This window comes from Oxyura jamaicensis, chromosome 4 (assembly GCF_011077185.1).
Source record: "Oxyura jamaicensis isolate SHBP4307 breed ruddy duck chromosome 4, BPBGC_Ojam_1.0, whole genome shotgun sequence".
Taxonomy (NCBI): Eukaryota; Metazoa; Chordata; class Aves; order Anseriformes; family Anatidae; genus Oxyura; species Oxyura jamaicensis.
Window position 1 is genome coordinate 77,351,322 of NC_048896.1, and position 16,459 is coordinate 77,367,780.

The 16,459-nt window shown below is 38.0% G+C and overlaps 1 protein-coding gene across 2 annotated transcripts in view; it reads left to right on the forward strand.

The window, feature by feature from the left end:
• The window catches only part of SEL1L3 (SEL1L family member 3), a 37,687-nt gene extending 22,515 nt beyond the window's left edge, over positions 1 to 15,172 (forward strand). For both annotated transcript variants that reach the window (XM_035324739.1, XM_035324740.1), the window contains exons 15-24: positions 1,118 to 1,294; positions 2,865 to 2,992; positions 3,652 to 3,735; positions 6,964 to 7,054; positions 7,163 to 7,247; positions 9,232 to 9,341; positions 10,606 to 10,733; positions 12,363 to 12,465; positions 12,558 to 12,630; positions 13,893 to 15,172. In XM_035324739.1, the coding sequence (XP_035180630.1) occupies positions 1,118 to 1,294; positions 2,865 to 2,992; positions 3,652 to 3,735; positions 6,964 to 7,054; positions 7,163 to 7,247; positions 9,232 to 9,341; positions 10,606 to 10,733; positions 12,363 to 12,465; positions 12,558 to 12,630; positions 13,893 to 14,056 (1,143 nt within the window). In that variant the 3' untranslated portion in view covers positions 14,057 to 15,172. The remainder of the gene's footprint in view (positions 1 to 1,117; positions 1,295 to 2,864; positions 2,993 to 3,651; positions 3,736 to 6,963; positions 7,055 to 7,162; positions 7,248 to 9,231; positions 9,342 to 10,605; positions 10,734 to 12,362; positions 12,466 to 12,557; positions 12,631 to 13,892) is intronic.
• Positions 15,173 to 16,459: the final 1,287 nt, after the last annotated feature.

The window sequence follows — 16,459 nt, forward strand, 5'->3', positions numbered from 1 at the left end:
TTTTGGATATTAATGACTAAGCAAGCAACACTGTTCCAATTTGAAAGGAAAAGAAATCCTTTTCCAGAGGGCCTTCGTAAGTGCCAGTAGTATACAGCTCTTATTACAGAGATCACAGAAAGAGACTGTGCAGTGTAGAAGCTTTTGGCAGACAGTAGCAAGCAAATAGCTTGGATTTGTGCACTGAGATTTTTTTAGGTAGTTTATACCTTATGTCAGCGTTTCTGGCAGGGTTCCTATTAAATATTCATTCTCAAGTAAGAGAAAATAACATGTCCAAACCTATTTATTGGTGCTGAGCAATTTGAACTGCTGGCAAACTTACAGCCACCATTTGATCCATGACATGAGTTTATGCAAGGAGACAGTGACTCACTGCAGCCAAAATAAAAACTGTGTCCCAGGAAGATTTTCTCCTTACAATCCATGCTGACTGAGTTAATGATGCAACTTAATGTGTATTAAAAATCTGTGTGGGGTTAGTCAAATAAAACACGTACTTGTGTTTTGAGAACATTGTAAAATTCCGTGTTCGTTGCTTCCTATTTATTCTTACAGAAATGTTTGAGTTTAAAAGAAGTGTGTTTTTTTTGTTTTGGTTTTGGTTTTGGTTTGGTTTGGTTTGGTTTTGATTGCTAATCCTGTCTGGAAGTGTAATTATCTCCCTTGTTTTTCTTATCACCTTCCCTTATTTCCACTGCACGTGCACACAAGAATACCTCTCTTATTTAGGCTTTGCAGAGGAAATCAGTGAAAAACATTCACAGTTTGTTCTTGTCACCAACTACAGGTCTGAATGCAGACATGGCTGAGACTCTGTAGAATAAGAAGACAGAGGACCTGGGTTTCAGGGTGCAATCATTCCTTAATGAACAGTGGGAGGCTCTAAGGGAGTGACTTTATAATCCCTTACTGTCAACATGAGGCCATAAGGAAAAAACGGGGGGGGGGGGAAGGCAAACCTTTTATAACTCCATCCCAATTGGAATTTTGGTTGGATGCATGTGCCAGGTGTCCAGACAGGCAAGCTCATGACAAGACCCAAAATTAGGCAGCAGGTTGGAATTGATCCAAAGCAGAGTTGATGTGTGACCAGAGACTGCCCTTCTTCCCTAAGGGCTTGCCACAAGCAGTGAATGGATTGGGATGGTATTACCACAATTTTAAAAGAGACTACAGAAAAGCAGCCAAACACTGGTTAATTGCTGAAGAACTTGGAAATCCAGATGCATCTTACAACCTTGGTGTGCTTTATTTAGATGGGATTTACCCTGGAGTACCCAGTAGAAATCAAGTAAGTAAATATTTTAGAGTGTTATTTTTTTTATATTAAGGCCCAATTTACACATTTTGGCTTCATTCTTGAGATTGCTCTGCTTACTCGGAGTCAGTTTTTGGTGCTTTTCCTCATAGAGAGGAGTGGTAGTGGGAATTCAGTCAGATTGCTCAGAGAGAGAGAGAGACGTTACTCAAATTTCTCAGCTGCGCTTGTGTATGTGTGTTTGTGCTCCTTAAGTTTAGAAGCAAAGCAGTTGTAGGTTTAGCTCCTAACTTTGCCACCCTGGGTCAAGCAGACTAGTTTCTCAGCTCTGATGACTTCCCTGGTACTCTACGGGGAAGGATATTTTCCACAACGGACAAAAGCAGCAGAATCTTGTCCCTGAACTTGTAAACAGCTATGCTGTATTCACATTGCTTCTGCAAACTTCAGCACTGCATTAAAAGACTTTCAAGCCAGACTCACAAGTGTGACTGTTTAATATAATCATGGTAGATGGCACTGTTTTGCCACTTTCTGTGATATAGCCTGTTTAATTTTGTGTGTGTCAGTAAGAAACATATTTTCCCTAACAAGAAGGGTTTTCATTGATCATATTTCCATTAATTACCTTTGCAAAAAATGCTGTGTGTAGGTAGTTCTTGACCAACAGCACAAACGGTGAGGCAGGCTGTAAGAAATGCAAGCAGACCTTGTGCTCAGAGCTAAAGGAAGCCTTCAGTGTGGCCTGGGGGTTCTGAGATCTGGATGTACTCCAGGTAGTGAGCATTTCTGCTGCGCTCACCAGTGTGTGCTTTTGACAAACATGTTTCCCTTCCCTGGGGACTGAAATACACTGTTCAGAGTGCACTGGTTGTAAGAGTACCCTTAAAAGTGCCCAGGTTTCTTTATTGATCAAAGCTATGGGAAGGAAGAAGTACTTTGTTATGGCAGTGATGGATACTCTGAAGTCTTTGGTCACGCACAGAAAAGAGATACGGATAGTTAAAAAGTTCCTGAAATAAATTACTTCAGGCTGTATGTTGCTTTGGTTTATGTTGTAGGTTGCTCTTTGTAAGGATAAGATGTAGAGTCCCACAGCCCTCCTGCTTTTGTGGCTCTGTCCCTGCCTGCTCAGTCTCAATTATCTTTTATGGAAGTTTCAGAGACTTGAGAAGTGTGGCTGTGCACAGCAAGGCATGCTGAGCATTGCTATTGCTCTGCAGCCTTCACTTAGGTATCGCCATTGTAAAAGTCCCAGTCTGTGTCTGTTCTGCAGTGTTCCTTATTAATTTCCCTACTAGTACCTAATTTTAGTTCTGTAAAGCTTGTATACTGCCAGGTGTCAGATGTATGTTTAGACACTTCTCTATTTATTGTTCAGAATTTCTTTTTTTAAAAAAAAAAAATGGGGGGGGGGCCTAAACTCTTAAAAAGTTGAAGTGAGGAATTCATTTCACCTAAGTGCACTAAAATCATTTAAAAGCAGTTGGCCTGCATTAGCCAACTGCTGCTTTTAATTTATTTAATAATATGAGACTTGGGAAACAAAACTCAGTAAGCATTAATAATGTGGAGTTGCTAGTTGTGTCTTGTTTCTTTGCAGACAGTAGCTGCACACTATTTCTATAAAGCTGCTCAAGGAGGACATATAGAAGGGACTTTACGATGTTCTCTGTACTACATCACGGGAAATATGGAAGACTTCCCCAGAGATCCAGAAAAAGCTGTAATGTAAGGAATTAAATCATTTGTTAAAGGAGAACATATTTTTGGTGGGTTTATTTTGATTATTGATGACTTTCAAGTCTGTAGTCAAAATATCCTTTACTTCATTGTACTTACCTCCCTGAGAAAAGAATTCTTCTGCAGTAAAGTTTGATCCCCATGAATATGTGTATTATTTAAATGACTGGTAGATTGTGAGAGATGCTGAGTTGTTCTGGTGGGCTTCTAGATGCACAAGTAAATAGGATCTCTGAGTTGTTCCAAGGGAAATAAAAAGAAAAAAAAAACAGTGTGTGTAACAAAACAGTGCATATTTCCTTGGTGAGAGATGGCCAACTTTCAATGTGATATAAAAAGACTGCTGAGAAATTGTAGCACTTATATGACTAAGGTTTTTTGGTTTTGTTTTTCAAAGAATTAAATAATTTTGCCAAGAAAAAGCACAGGACGTCTCCAGTATGTTCATGGAGATGAATGGGCAAATGTGTTCTCATTCAGTCAACACCTGCATGACTGATGCAGCAATTACTGTGAAATCCCACAGTTTATTTTATGAAATAGGTCAGAAGGTGATCGCATATCCTTCGTGTCCTTCACGTCAGTGTGAGTTGGGATAACATTACTGCAGCACAACTGTTCATATTTCTTTGTTCTTTTCTCTACAGCTGGGCAAAACATATTGCAGAGAAGAACGGTTACTTAGGTCATGTCATCAGAAAAGCACTCAATGCTTATCTGGAACTTTCATGGTATGTTTGTTCTGTTCTCTTCAAGTTCATGTTCCATTTTTAATTACTTAATTACTTGATAGCATGATAAAACAATCAACATTGGGCCATCACCTAAAAAAAAAAAAAAAAGCAGTAGCATCACTGAAATTAGCGTCAAAACACCTATTGACATAAAGGGAAGCAGGAGTTGACCTGAAGTTCAGCCATTTTGACAGGATCAAAAGGGAGAGTTTGTGGAGTGAAATAGTGTTGCATCTAGAGCCCACAAACTCACATTACCAGTGGCTGTATATAAATTAGTGGAGCAAACAACAGAGGACCCTTGAAGTCCGTATGCAGAGTGTGAAGGAAGGTATTGATCATCCCAAGGAGTATAGTTAAAGTTAAAACAGACTAAACCGATGTGTAAATAAAATGCTCCTATTCATTAAGCTCACTATGTTCTTGAAGATTTTGCCAGTCTTGTTTTTAAAGGTAACAGTCTTCTCAAGGGATATCTAGAAATAGGCAGGTTCTCCAGATTGTAGTATAGCACGGGGTTTTTGCGCTAGACCGAGTGCAGGAAACAGCAGGGCCAATAATTTTTTTGTATTCTAATATCATTTGGTAGTACTGCTGTATGTAATGGGCACTGGATTAGCCAGAGGAATGCCTTCCACTTCTTTTTTCACTCTGTTCCTAAAAACCACACATTTTCTCTCTTCTATATAATTTTTAGGCTTGCATAGTCGACTCTGTGGTTTATTAGAAAATTTCCTTTCCCATGTGCCTGACCAGGTACCTCTGGCAAGGCACACACCATTTTGAAATTCAGGAGAGTTTCTGAAAGTACATTATTGAGCAAGTGCATGCTGCCTCAGGACGATGCAGGCAATAGTTGCTTTTGCACTGGGGACTTTCTGGGCTTGATAAGAAACAGTCTGAGGGAAAACCCAAACAATGAAATTGTAATGTTTTACTTCACGTTTTATTTTTCATGTGTCTTTTTAGCTAGCAAACTCTAGGGAACATAAGCCTCAAGGCAGGGAGAAGTAACAATGCAGTGCAAGTAGTGATGCACAATGCTGAGATAAGACATGCCTTGTTGCTGTTCATCAGGTTAGCAATAGTCTCTAGTAGTAGGCAAGGCATTTTACAAGTGAATTCATCATGGGCTCAGCTGGCTGATAGTGTGAACTGATGCTGACAGCAGTTCTTCCATGAAAACTCAGGCTGCTTCCATGAAAACTCAGTCATGAAAACTCAGGGTGCTCTGGTTATTTTTGTTCTTTTTGATAAATAATTAATATTCTCTTTTCCCTGAAGTATAACAGGAAGCCACAGTATCCAATGAGACAACAAAGAGGGTTCAAAATAACCTCCAAGTTAACGCTCCATTTTGCAGTGACCTGTAGGCATAAGCACCAGATACTGTGCATGCAGGCATCAAACTGTAGAAACCGTCACGTGATTATGACAACGGCCCTTTTAGCCATGCAGGCTGCCCCTGCTAGCACTTAATTAATGCTGTGGACTTATAAGATCTATGAGAAACTGTCAGTGGACTGTTTCGAAGTAACCTGTTCCTGGCAGAAGATTCTTTCTATTTGGTCCATCACAGGCGTTTCTCCTGAGAGCTGACCTCACATTTCAGAACTGAAAAAATCTGTTACCATTTCTGTACAGGTTCTGACGTGCAACCTGTGACTCTACCCTGAGTACAATCCCAAGAAAGTCATATACACTTGACAGGGCATTCAGATCCCAAAAGGTAGGGCATTAAGGTCTGGTGTCAGCAGGTAGGAGGAAGAATCTGCTAGACGCCCACTGTAGGTGCCAGAGACTGGAAGTGTACGGACAGTCAAATGCTGGTCTGCTAGTCATCTCTTTTAAATAAAAATGTGTTCATGTTGAAATCTTTGCCTCTGAATATTTGTTCATGTACCTTGCACAGGTGTGCATTGTTACACTGCCAAGCAGACTAAATAATACCTGTCCCTCAGTTATTGCTGTTAGCTGCTGCATGTCAAACACACCTGTTAGAGTTGAGGTTGTTTTATCTTCAGAGACTGATTCAGAGATCTTAAATGTAGTTTATTTTCTGAATTGTCCTTTGAGATGTAAGGATCAGAAGAATTAATTGCCCGGCTTAGGTATCCTCGATTCCTTCTTTGGTGCCAGGCCTCCATTATCCCAGATGGTTTCACAGGACAAGTACTAAGGAAGAATTCGTAATCTTGCAAAAGCAGTTTTGTAACAGGAGGTTACACATGCTTATTCTTTAGGGGCAACTGCTTTCACAGTTCTGTTTAAAGTTTCTTCACTTAAGTACCTACTCCTGAAGTCAAATGTTAGGTAACCGTGTTTGCTTCCAGTTACGCCAACGAACCCTGAAACCTGCCATAGTTCTAGCTTTATGCCGTGGAGAAAGTCATTGGAAGCATCACCCTTCAGTAGGAAGTCTAATAGGAAAAAGGTGCACAAAGTAGTACATAAAATAGCAGGAAAAAGACTTCGTTTTGTAACTTCTCATTTATTTTTTTCTGAAAGTACAGTCTTCACACTATTGAGTAGATGAGGGACAGAGAACAGGAAAGAGATGCTGTCCCCCGGCATCATAGGCAATGCTGTAGTGCTGTACCACTACACTGAAATACTGCGTTGCAAATGCAAAATGATATTTTATTAATTACTTTACAGTAAATGAAATGCCTAGAGTTAGAGGGGGACTGAGACTATTCTCGTACACATTGAAGTACGAGAGAGAATTCCTGTTCCTAAGAGCCAGTAGTCTATAAAGACAGAGCAACAAAGTCACATAAATAAATGGGTAAAAGGTAAAGTGCACCAAAGATGAATTTTTGACAGATATGAATACAAGTATGTTAATAATAGATTATTTTTTTAATTGCAGAGGGAAAGAATCTTTTAAGAATGTTTTTTTTCCAAAACATTTTAAAAGTTGATTGGGCTTAATATCAATACAGCTTTATTATCAGTCTTGCACCTCAAAAGAATAAATGCACACAGGAACCAGTCTAGTTTCAATACAAAAGAGAAAAAATTCTTGAGATCCAGCTGTGCTTGTTACACCACGTGCTGACAGTAGATGTAGCTGTTGCATGAGTTGCCAGCATCTTGTTTTTAAGCCTCATATCCAATTTTGCTCCTAGGTGATTTAATCAATTTAGTTATTAATTTTCACTGTAACTGAAACACTTGTGATTTTTGTTAGGTTTTTCACTAATCTATTTTATCAAACGTTAGGCATGAAGCTCTGCTGCATTATGTTCTAGCAGCTGAAACTGGGATCGAAGTGTCACAATCAAATTTAGCACACCTCTGTGAAGAAAGACCAGTAAGTAAATGTATTCACATCTCATTACCCTAAAAGGAACACCCATTAATAATAACATTATCCTAATATCTCGTGTGTTATAAATGGATGAATTCATCTTCTTTCCAGGACCTAGCAAGGAAATACCTAGCAACTGATTGTGTTTGGAGATACTACAATTTCTCTGCATCTCAAATCAATGCACCCTCATTTGGTATGTATAAGGAATTCTTTCTGATTTTTTATTTTATTTCAAAAATTACATCTGTTGCAACTTCTGTGTGATTAAGCGAGTTAAGGGAAGAGTAATCCATGCTTACAGACTTCCTTTTCAGTGTTTTGATAGGAATATTAGAAAATAAGTGTTTTAAGTGTTGTGTTTTAGCACACCTTTTCTGAGAATTTTCACTTTGTGGGATAACATCTGAAGAGAAGGAAAAAAAAGCTAAGCTTAGAGCAGGTCAGACCTTTAAGAGCCTGAGCAATTGACTTAACATTTAAGAAAAAAAAAATAGCAGTAGACTTTAAGAGCTCACGCTGTTTAGTTTATCAAAGAGAAAATCTAAAAGCAAATATACCTCCATATCGTAATTGAGTCATGAGAAACAAATGGAGGCTAAAGGATTCTTTATCTAATTTATTGTGAGTTTTCTATTAGGGTACAGAGTTTATCAACATAGGCACAGATTACTGTGGGGGAACTGAAGGATTCTCTGTCTCTGTCAAACAAAAGGTATCCCTTTCTGGAAGAGAAGGTTCATTCAAGTATAAGTTAAATTCCTCTGGTCTTAAATTTTAATATATCAGTGACTTTATTGAGTAAGTCATTTTGGGGTCTTGTAAAGAGTTTTTAAGTACATCTACACATTCATCTGATTGTCTCACAAGAAAGTTTAAATGCTTTGTAATAAACACATGAAAAAGTGCAGTCTAAAAATAATTCAAGCTATTAATTTAAATACATAGCAGCATTGGAACTAAATACCACGTTGACAGAGTCTAAAGCCACAGGAGGTGACATGCCCTGTTAGCTTTTATGAGGAGTTTGTTGATGGCTTAGCAAGATGCAGTTTTGACTTCATAGATAGGTGAAATCTTACATTAGAGAAGCTTCTGAAGTTCAGACTCATGGGGTGAGACTGATTCCACTGAAGGAAAGAAGACTTGCTGACTTCATCAAAGGAAGGATTTTATTACTTTTTTCACATGAGTAACATAAGGAGGGAGTTTCATCTGAGGCCTAGAGTTTGCTTTCTGCAGTAGCGGAGGATTGAATCCCCAGTGTAGGGCTTGGGGCTGAGAGAGTCTAACTCTGGCAGCAGAGATTCCCAGGGCAACCAGTGCAACACAGGATAACTTCAAGGCCAGTGCTTACTCCTGGAGTGTCCTTAGAACCAGGCTGGAATGACGTGGCTGATATGGTCAAGGGGAGCTCTCCTCGTTATGATTCACTGCAGTGTTCGTGACCTACCACTCTGCACCTGTGCCAGCCGCTCCATGTAGTCTTTCTGCCTTTGCTGTTGGGACTGACTTGCTCCCTGGAAGACCTATGCGATAATCCCACCTGTTTTTCCCATGGACTTCTAGATAACTACAATAGACACACAAAGCAAGGTTTAGAAGTATTTCAGACCGTTTTGGCATGGCTTAGTTCATATAAGCATGGACGTGGAAGTTCATAAATTCTTTAGCATAGGTCAGTGCAGTGAGCCAATGCTGTAGTCCTTTGCAGCATTTCAGTACTATGCAGTATGAGAGAAAGATATTTGTAAAGTGTTTGCTGGGCATTGCTTCCTTCTAGACCAGGAAAACTCTACCCCTACAGTTGTCCTGGGTGGGATTGGATTTGAAACTAACTTACCAAGGTAGTAAGGCTAACATGAATAATAAGGCTACAGGTTGCCCGAAGACAGACTCAGCAAGTGAAGAGGGAATACAGTGTGAAGTCTCTAAGTCTGTTTTTGTAAAAGTAGCAATATCGTTCACTGAATTAATGTATTAAAGAGCAACCATGAAAAATTTCAGCCACAATAAATATTTTCAGTAGTCAGTGAGATGTGAAGCAGTCATAGAGACGATCAGAGGGGAAGACACACTGCTTTAAATAGAAACATTAGAAATGTCTCCATCATATTTCTAGTTATTTGATTCTCTCTCTACAAATGCTTTAAATGACGTGCTACTGGTTTCTTCCACAGCTTATTTGAAGATGGGAGATTTCTACTATTATGGCTACCAGAACCAGTCTAAAGACCTTGAGCTGTCTGTGCGGATGTATGCACAAGCTGCATTAGAGGGAGATTCGCAGGTCGGTCTATGCTTGTAATGTGTCAATAAAACACCAGAGTTTAGAACAATCTGAAGATTCACCTGAGAGTAGTTACTCTGCATGGCTACATCTGTGCACTGAAGAGACTTGCATAAGTTAAAATTATGTCAAGATACTAGTGGGTCAGAAGGTAGACTTAGAATAGGACAGTCCTATGGTTAAGGTGCCTTGAAAGCATAGGGGGAAGAGCCTAACTCAGTGCTACCATCCTTGACAGATTTGATTCTGTTGTGACCTTTGTAATTTTTGTTTCTGCAAGGAGAAGTGTTAATAGACTACCTGAGTTTTCTTCCAGTTCTATCCATTGCTCTTTTTAGGAAATAAACTAGAAGACCAGTCCATTTTCAATGACATACCGAATGTCTCCTAGGGTGAATTTTGTTCACTCCACCAACAAAAGCTCCCATTTTAAAATGTTTTATAGTGAAAAGATATACCACGTTACACTACCAAAGACATGCAGCATTTAAATGCCCTGTTCTGCCTTCACATCCTTCTGAAATATCCCAGATGCAATCTTCTGTTCTCCCTGTACCTCTGACAGTGTCTCCAGATAATATCTTGTATGTGAATTTTTCAGAGGTAGTATATATGGGATATCCTTTGAGGATATTAGGACAAAACATGACTGATAAACTAGCAAAAGAAAGATGATAAACATGAACAGTTCTTTTAAAGTATGCAAGCCAGGCGGATGGGAAACCCTGCCATACGTCTCCTCTGTGTTTATCTTAATGAAGATTCCTATCTTCATGTTGATTCCTAGGACTAGCCCAAGTAGGCAGCAGTGTAAGATTAGGGATTTAAATTTCTTGGAGCAAGTTTCTGCTCTCAGTTGCACTGTTCTGATTTCTGTTGATCTAGGTAGAGGGGAATTAATTGGTAACAGAACAGGAATTTATTCCTGCTTTCAGTCTATATTTCTGTGGTAGATAAAACATCACGGTTTGATTTTGTGGCTGTATGTAAAGAGCAAGTAAAAGTGAGAAAGCTCAGATCTTTTTTCAAACAGCTTCTCAGAAAACTGTCACAAGAGATGAATGCTAATTCTTTTGGCACTTTCTGGATTTAGATGGCTATATGATTAGGAGGAAAGGCTCTTAAAATTATTCAGTGAAGATCACATTACACTAAATTATAGAAGACGGTTATAATAATTTAGATACTTGATGCTTATATTAGACCTTAAATACACATATGAAAAAACAATGATTAAAACATGTATATGCTTTTTTATTATTAGGGTTTCTTTAATTTGGCCCTTCTGATAGAAGAGGGCAACTCCATACCTTCCTACATTCTGGATCACTTGGAAATTGATCAGGCATTGCATTCTGGTAATACTTCACTTCTTCAGGAACTTTATTATAGGTGAGTCTTTTTTTTTTTTTTTACCTTAATCAGCATCTTCTGTTTTTCCATGAGTAGCATTTACTTTTGAGAACAGCATCTCCTGTAATGATTAACTTTGTTCTCTGGTATGATTTAAGGCAGGTTAAGGTCAACATGCTTGAAATGCTTTAACTGCCTAAAAATACTGTTATGAGAGACTTGATTGTATGTGGTTACCTGAAACAGCAAGGACTGGATTTAATGATCTAGGAGGCCTTTTCCAATCCTGTGTATTTAAATTCATAAGTTAGGCACTGACAACTTGTATACTGTCCAAACCAATTTTTAAGGATAAATATAGCATAATTTAATATGGAATGTAAAAGCGTGTAACTGGGATAATAGCAGTCCTTCCTATAGTTTGTGCAAAGATGTTCCAGTGTATCTGTGCCACAGAGCGTCCTGGCACCAATGTTGTGACCCAGAATATTAGGTGTGAGAATGTTCCAGATCTGGTGTCTGAACTGCTGTGCAAGTACTGTGTGTGCAGAAATCAGCTGAAGAACTCTGGTTCTGTTTACCTAAGAGCTCTCTTTACCTACGAGAACTTAGGTTTCCCTTACCTAGATGAAGTAACGTGTTAGAAAAGCACAGTGGGAATGGAAATTTTACAGAATATTTGGTGGATTTGTGGAACTGCCTTTCAGATTTTTAAGGAAGGAGGACCTAATAGTTAATACATATCTGTGAACAAGGAATAAGTGTTTTTTTTTCTGTTTTGCCACTGAGAGTTGTGACACAAAAGAGTGGAGATGGCATTAAGGCCTCACTTGTTGATTCATCAACAATCCACCAAAATTGTTATTCACTGCAGCTAGTCTGAACTTGTTCCCTAAACTACCTCCAATCCACATAAAATTAACACTTAGCTAAATAGGGCTTCCTGGGGTTGTAAGTTTGAACCTGAATTTTGCCTTTGCTGAACCCAGCTGTGTTGCAGTGAGAGTAACTCCAGAATGGTCAGCGCCACAGCAACTTGCCATCATCCTACACCATGCACCCCTCCTCAGCTTGGTTAAAAAAAAAAAAAATCAAGCTTACAGTAGCTGTGATTTAGCCACTTAAACTCCCCTATTTGGTGAAGTCCTACCTCATGGAAAGCAACTCAGCTCACCCCGCAAGAGACGCCTAGCAGCTAGTCAGCTAAAGCACTCTTTGAGTGCTGAGTGCGTTATATAGTACTCATTGTCTCTGAATGTTTTTTTGACAACAATCTTCTTCACAGACAACTGAATTTTGTAGGCCTAATCTTGACACAAGTGCTATTGCTGTTGATTCAAGTTGACTCATACGAGTCAGAGCAAAGTGTCTCGGATATGAGATTGTATTGTGATTGCTTGACAAGGGTAGCCTGGATTCTAGCCAGGGGCTCCTAGCGTAGCTAGTTGTCGACTCATCAGAAAACAAAAATATGCTCCTAGGGTAAAGTATTCCATGCTTAATGAGGTTAATCTGATATTTCTATGAGTTTTTACTGTCTGTGATAGTGATAATAGTATCTGCTTGTTTTTCTGTGCTACTACAAACGCACCAGAGCTTCCCAGATTACAGGTGCCACAAAATTGCAAAGTAGGACTAATTAGTTGTTTTAATCTTTTTTGGTTGTAGGTGCTGGAATCATAGTAACCAAGAATCAATTAGTCCATGCTCACTAGCATTGCTTTATTTTTACATGAGAGTTTTCTGGAACAATATTTTACAGTCTACTCTGGTATGTATTGTTCCCTTGGTACATGTGCTAGTTCATTTGCAGCACTACCACAGCTTTTCATGGATCTAACGTTTTTAAACTTCCTGCCACAGATATACTTCATGGGAACCTTTCTTTTATCCATTCTGATTGCATTTGCAGTGCCCTATTTTCAGACTCTATCTGGTAAGTATTTGTCATAGTAAAACTGAAGAAATGGTAGAAGAGCAATTTTTTTAAAAATTTTTTATTTCCAGGAAGAACTTTCAAAATACAAGCAGGAATTCTAGATTTGGTAGAGCTCCCTATGGAGAGCAAGTTCTTTGTCATGCAAGTCATTATTTGATGTAAAGAAGTGCATGAAGTGAGTGAGGCACAGATAACTGGTTTAAGCCTGTCAGTTTCTGGAGAATTTCCCTTGATAAAACCCTTGATTCTTAATAAAAGCACTGACTGTAAGAGACTGAGCAGAAACTAATTATATGACTGTATGATTTCATATGTTGTCTCTTCACTATGTGATGAGACTGTGTGCCATGTTATGTATGACTGGATCCACTCAGATACGAGGTGGAAGTAAAAGTGAGGGTCATAGAGCTTGTATGCTAGAGTAACTTGGCAGCAGACAGTGCCTCTTCAGACCAGTAAAAGATCCAGTAATACTTTGAATCAGCAATTACAGATTCCTCTTGTCCAGAACTAAAGAGTTAACTGTATGTTCTGTTTTCTCATGGGACACTAATTATTAAGAGACTGAAAACCAAATGTCAGGCTTCAGTCTATTAAAACTCCATTTTCTTTCTCAACCACACTGAAAGAGATGTCAAAGACAAAATAGCATTGCTAAGGAAAGGAGAAAAAAAACATCACGTGAAAATAATAAATCATCATTTAAAAAGCATTGCCAGCTTCAGGCAAGTATTTTCCTTTAAATCACAAGACAGAATCTTGATCATTAAGTTGTGAAATAAACATTACCTGTTATGAAAAGAGTTTCTTACACTAAAGGTATTTTCTTTAGAGGAAGAAGAAAAAAAAAGTTTTCTGACATACTTCTGTAATATAAAAAGTCAGTTTCCACAGTGCCAACCTACACTGAAATGGAAAAGGATTTAAAAAATAATCCTATCCATAAACATTAAATATAAAAAGATTATTTGAATTTCCTAGTTAATAGACACCATTTAGGACATAGGCTGACTATGGAAATAACTTTGAACCCTTGTTTTCCTTTCTTACTAGCTATAATGGGTGTAACTTGGGAATTATGTGTATATACGAAGGGCATAATTAAAATTACAGATAGTCTTCTTTTGCTATTTCGTAAGGTTTGAGTATTATCTTATTTATATTGTCTATTTTTTAATATTATATGGATATAAAATTGCAAATTGACATCTTGGGTGCATTGAAGTTTTTAAATACTTTATTTTGGCATTTTTCTGTAGCCAGTAATTCTCTTGGAACAAGATCAGAACCATCATTGGCTGAGGCTTCTTCCTCAGGGAACAGCAATGAAGATGCTACACGGCCAGCGCAACAAGATGAATCTTTGTCAAATGATTCAGTGGAGCAGGAGTTAAACCCTCAGAATCCTCTTGTTACCAGCTGAGATGTAGTTTTCTTAAGGTTGATGTCTTACCAGGATGATGGGATATGAACAACGACAACTGTTAAGAAGTGGCAACCAACCCTACTATTGGCATTAATAATGCAGCCCAACAGCCAAAATCCACTGAACTAATTTCTCTACTGTAACTTAAGAAAAAAAAAACACCCCTATAATAACTTCAGCAGTCCAAACAGAGAGTACAGCTTACCTCACTATACCCAACACATGATCATACTGTATTGTAGTGAAGGATTACAAGAACACAGGCACACTCTTTACCCAACTGAAGAATGAGCAAAACTCACTGGTTTTGATGAAGAAAATATCTTACTCAGATGTCTAACAACTTATTAGGTGGTCTTTACTGCATTTGAGCTTATCTTACTGGTGCAATTACCAGAGTTTTCTGAGTTGGAAGCATGGAAATGATATAAAACTGAAACCCAGCCACCTAGTTCCACTTTCCAAATTCCGTGGAACACCAGTCAGGACTTTGGTACATACAGTGATACTTCCTTGACATATTACATTCCATCCTAGCTCTTCTATGCAGAAAGTACTTTCTTTTGAAACAAAAATACTGGGAAGATTTGCAATGTGATCGTAACATAGTAGTCCTATGGGCTGACTCTTCAAATGTCAGTTTCATGAATGTCAGCATTTTCCTGGGGATACAATTAAAGTTTCTCCCACCCCACCCAAGAGCCACTGATTAGAGAAAGAGTCCTTATGAGATAAAAGAATATTTAAATGTGACCAGGTAACATGAAGTGAGTGAACAATGTGTTTTCATTTCTTACATAGGTAACACTCAGAAGGATTTATGTCATGTTCTACTGTACCTTTTTAACATACATGTTTAAATGACAATTTATTTTATAAACATTAGATGGGATAATAAATATAGAGTGCAAATGTCTTCTGTGTGATTTAAGGCTGTGAGGTTAAGTGGCTGTAGTAGAGGTCTGACCTTTAAAAAAGGTGTGTATGCACCTCTGCAAAATTATTTAGATCACAGTCTATCAACTGCATCAATCTATGCATTATTATTGAGGGTTAAATCCACTCTCCTTGCACTACATTTACTCTTGTAAATAAAAATATTTTTCTAATTCAGCCTAAATGTGAAGGATTTTTTTAAAGCACTTGTCAGATGAGCGTCTCTTACAGTATCTTACCGTTGCAGATCTAGGCGTCTGCTTTCTTAGCTTCAAATGGGGCGATCAACCTTTCTTTGAAGAACACAATGTTCTCACAGAGCAGACCTGGAGGATGTTTTGTCAGTCAAAAAGTAGCAGTTTTCAGTAGGAAGGGAATGAGTTAAATAGGAAAAAAATGCAAAAAGAGATTTAATTATATAAGAAAGTTACATGTCAGTATATATTTCTTCTCTAGAGAACTAAAAATTTCAAAGTATTCTGAGTTGCAGCTTTGAGCCAAGCATTTTAATTATACCAACTTTTTTTAAACACATGCATATAGATATTTTAAGAATTCTCCCACTTTCATATTTGTCACCTAATAAAAGAAAACAGTGTGCATTTGTAATAAAACTGAGGTAGGGTGAAGTTGTGATCCCAAAACTCTTGCAGAAAGTACAGCTTTTGAAAACAAATAATTGTCACAAAATAGGCATGAAGGTACATACCAAGTGGCACATCTAGTTAGAGTGGTCACACACACAAATTATTTGAACATGCATATGGCAAGCCCTGTCCTGTAGTAAGCTGTGTGTAAAATATTAAATATGCCATAGCCACAAAAAAAAACTCCCTAAAGAGAAAACCTAAAGAGAAAAATTAGTGAAAAATTGCCCTTTTTTTTTTTTTAAATGCCCTAGTAAAATATTAATCCCATGGAAGCTTGTTAATGGTGGTATGATTGGAATCCCTCTGCTGAAATCAGAGGTCATTGAGTTCCTGTATTCCAGGTTGTGTCGATATATAAATAAGCATTAGCAGTTGGGCTGACCGCATTGTCCTTTCCAAAGTCTGTCCATGTTTTCAGCTTTATTAGTGAACTAACCTGAGGAGGCTTGCCAGAAGTCTTTTTTCACATCTATATTTCAGAAGGCAATTGATAAAACTACCCCATATTTCTTGACGCCAGCAGTTAATAATCATGTCTTTGTTTATTGTAACCATTAAAGCAGAATTCCTATCAAAGAATATTTAACACGAAAACATTAAGATAAAGTGGCACCACTTAAGGCTGAGGTAATAAATTGTCCTTCACAGATCTGATTTATAGAAGGCTATTATTTGACAACCTAGAGAATTATATAATTCCCAGAGAGAAGGAGAGGATGGTTAGTTAGAGCAGGGACAATTCTACCACATCTGCAAGAAAACACAGGAAGTTGTTTCAACTTTAAAAAAAAAAAAAAAAAAAAAAAAAAAAAAA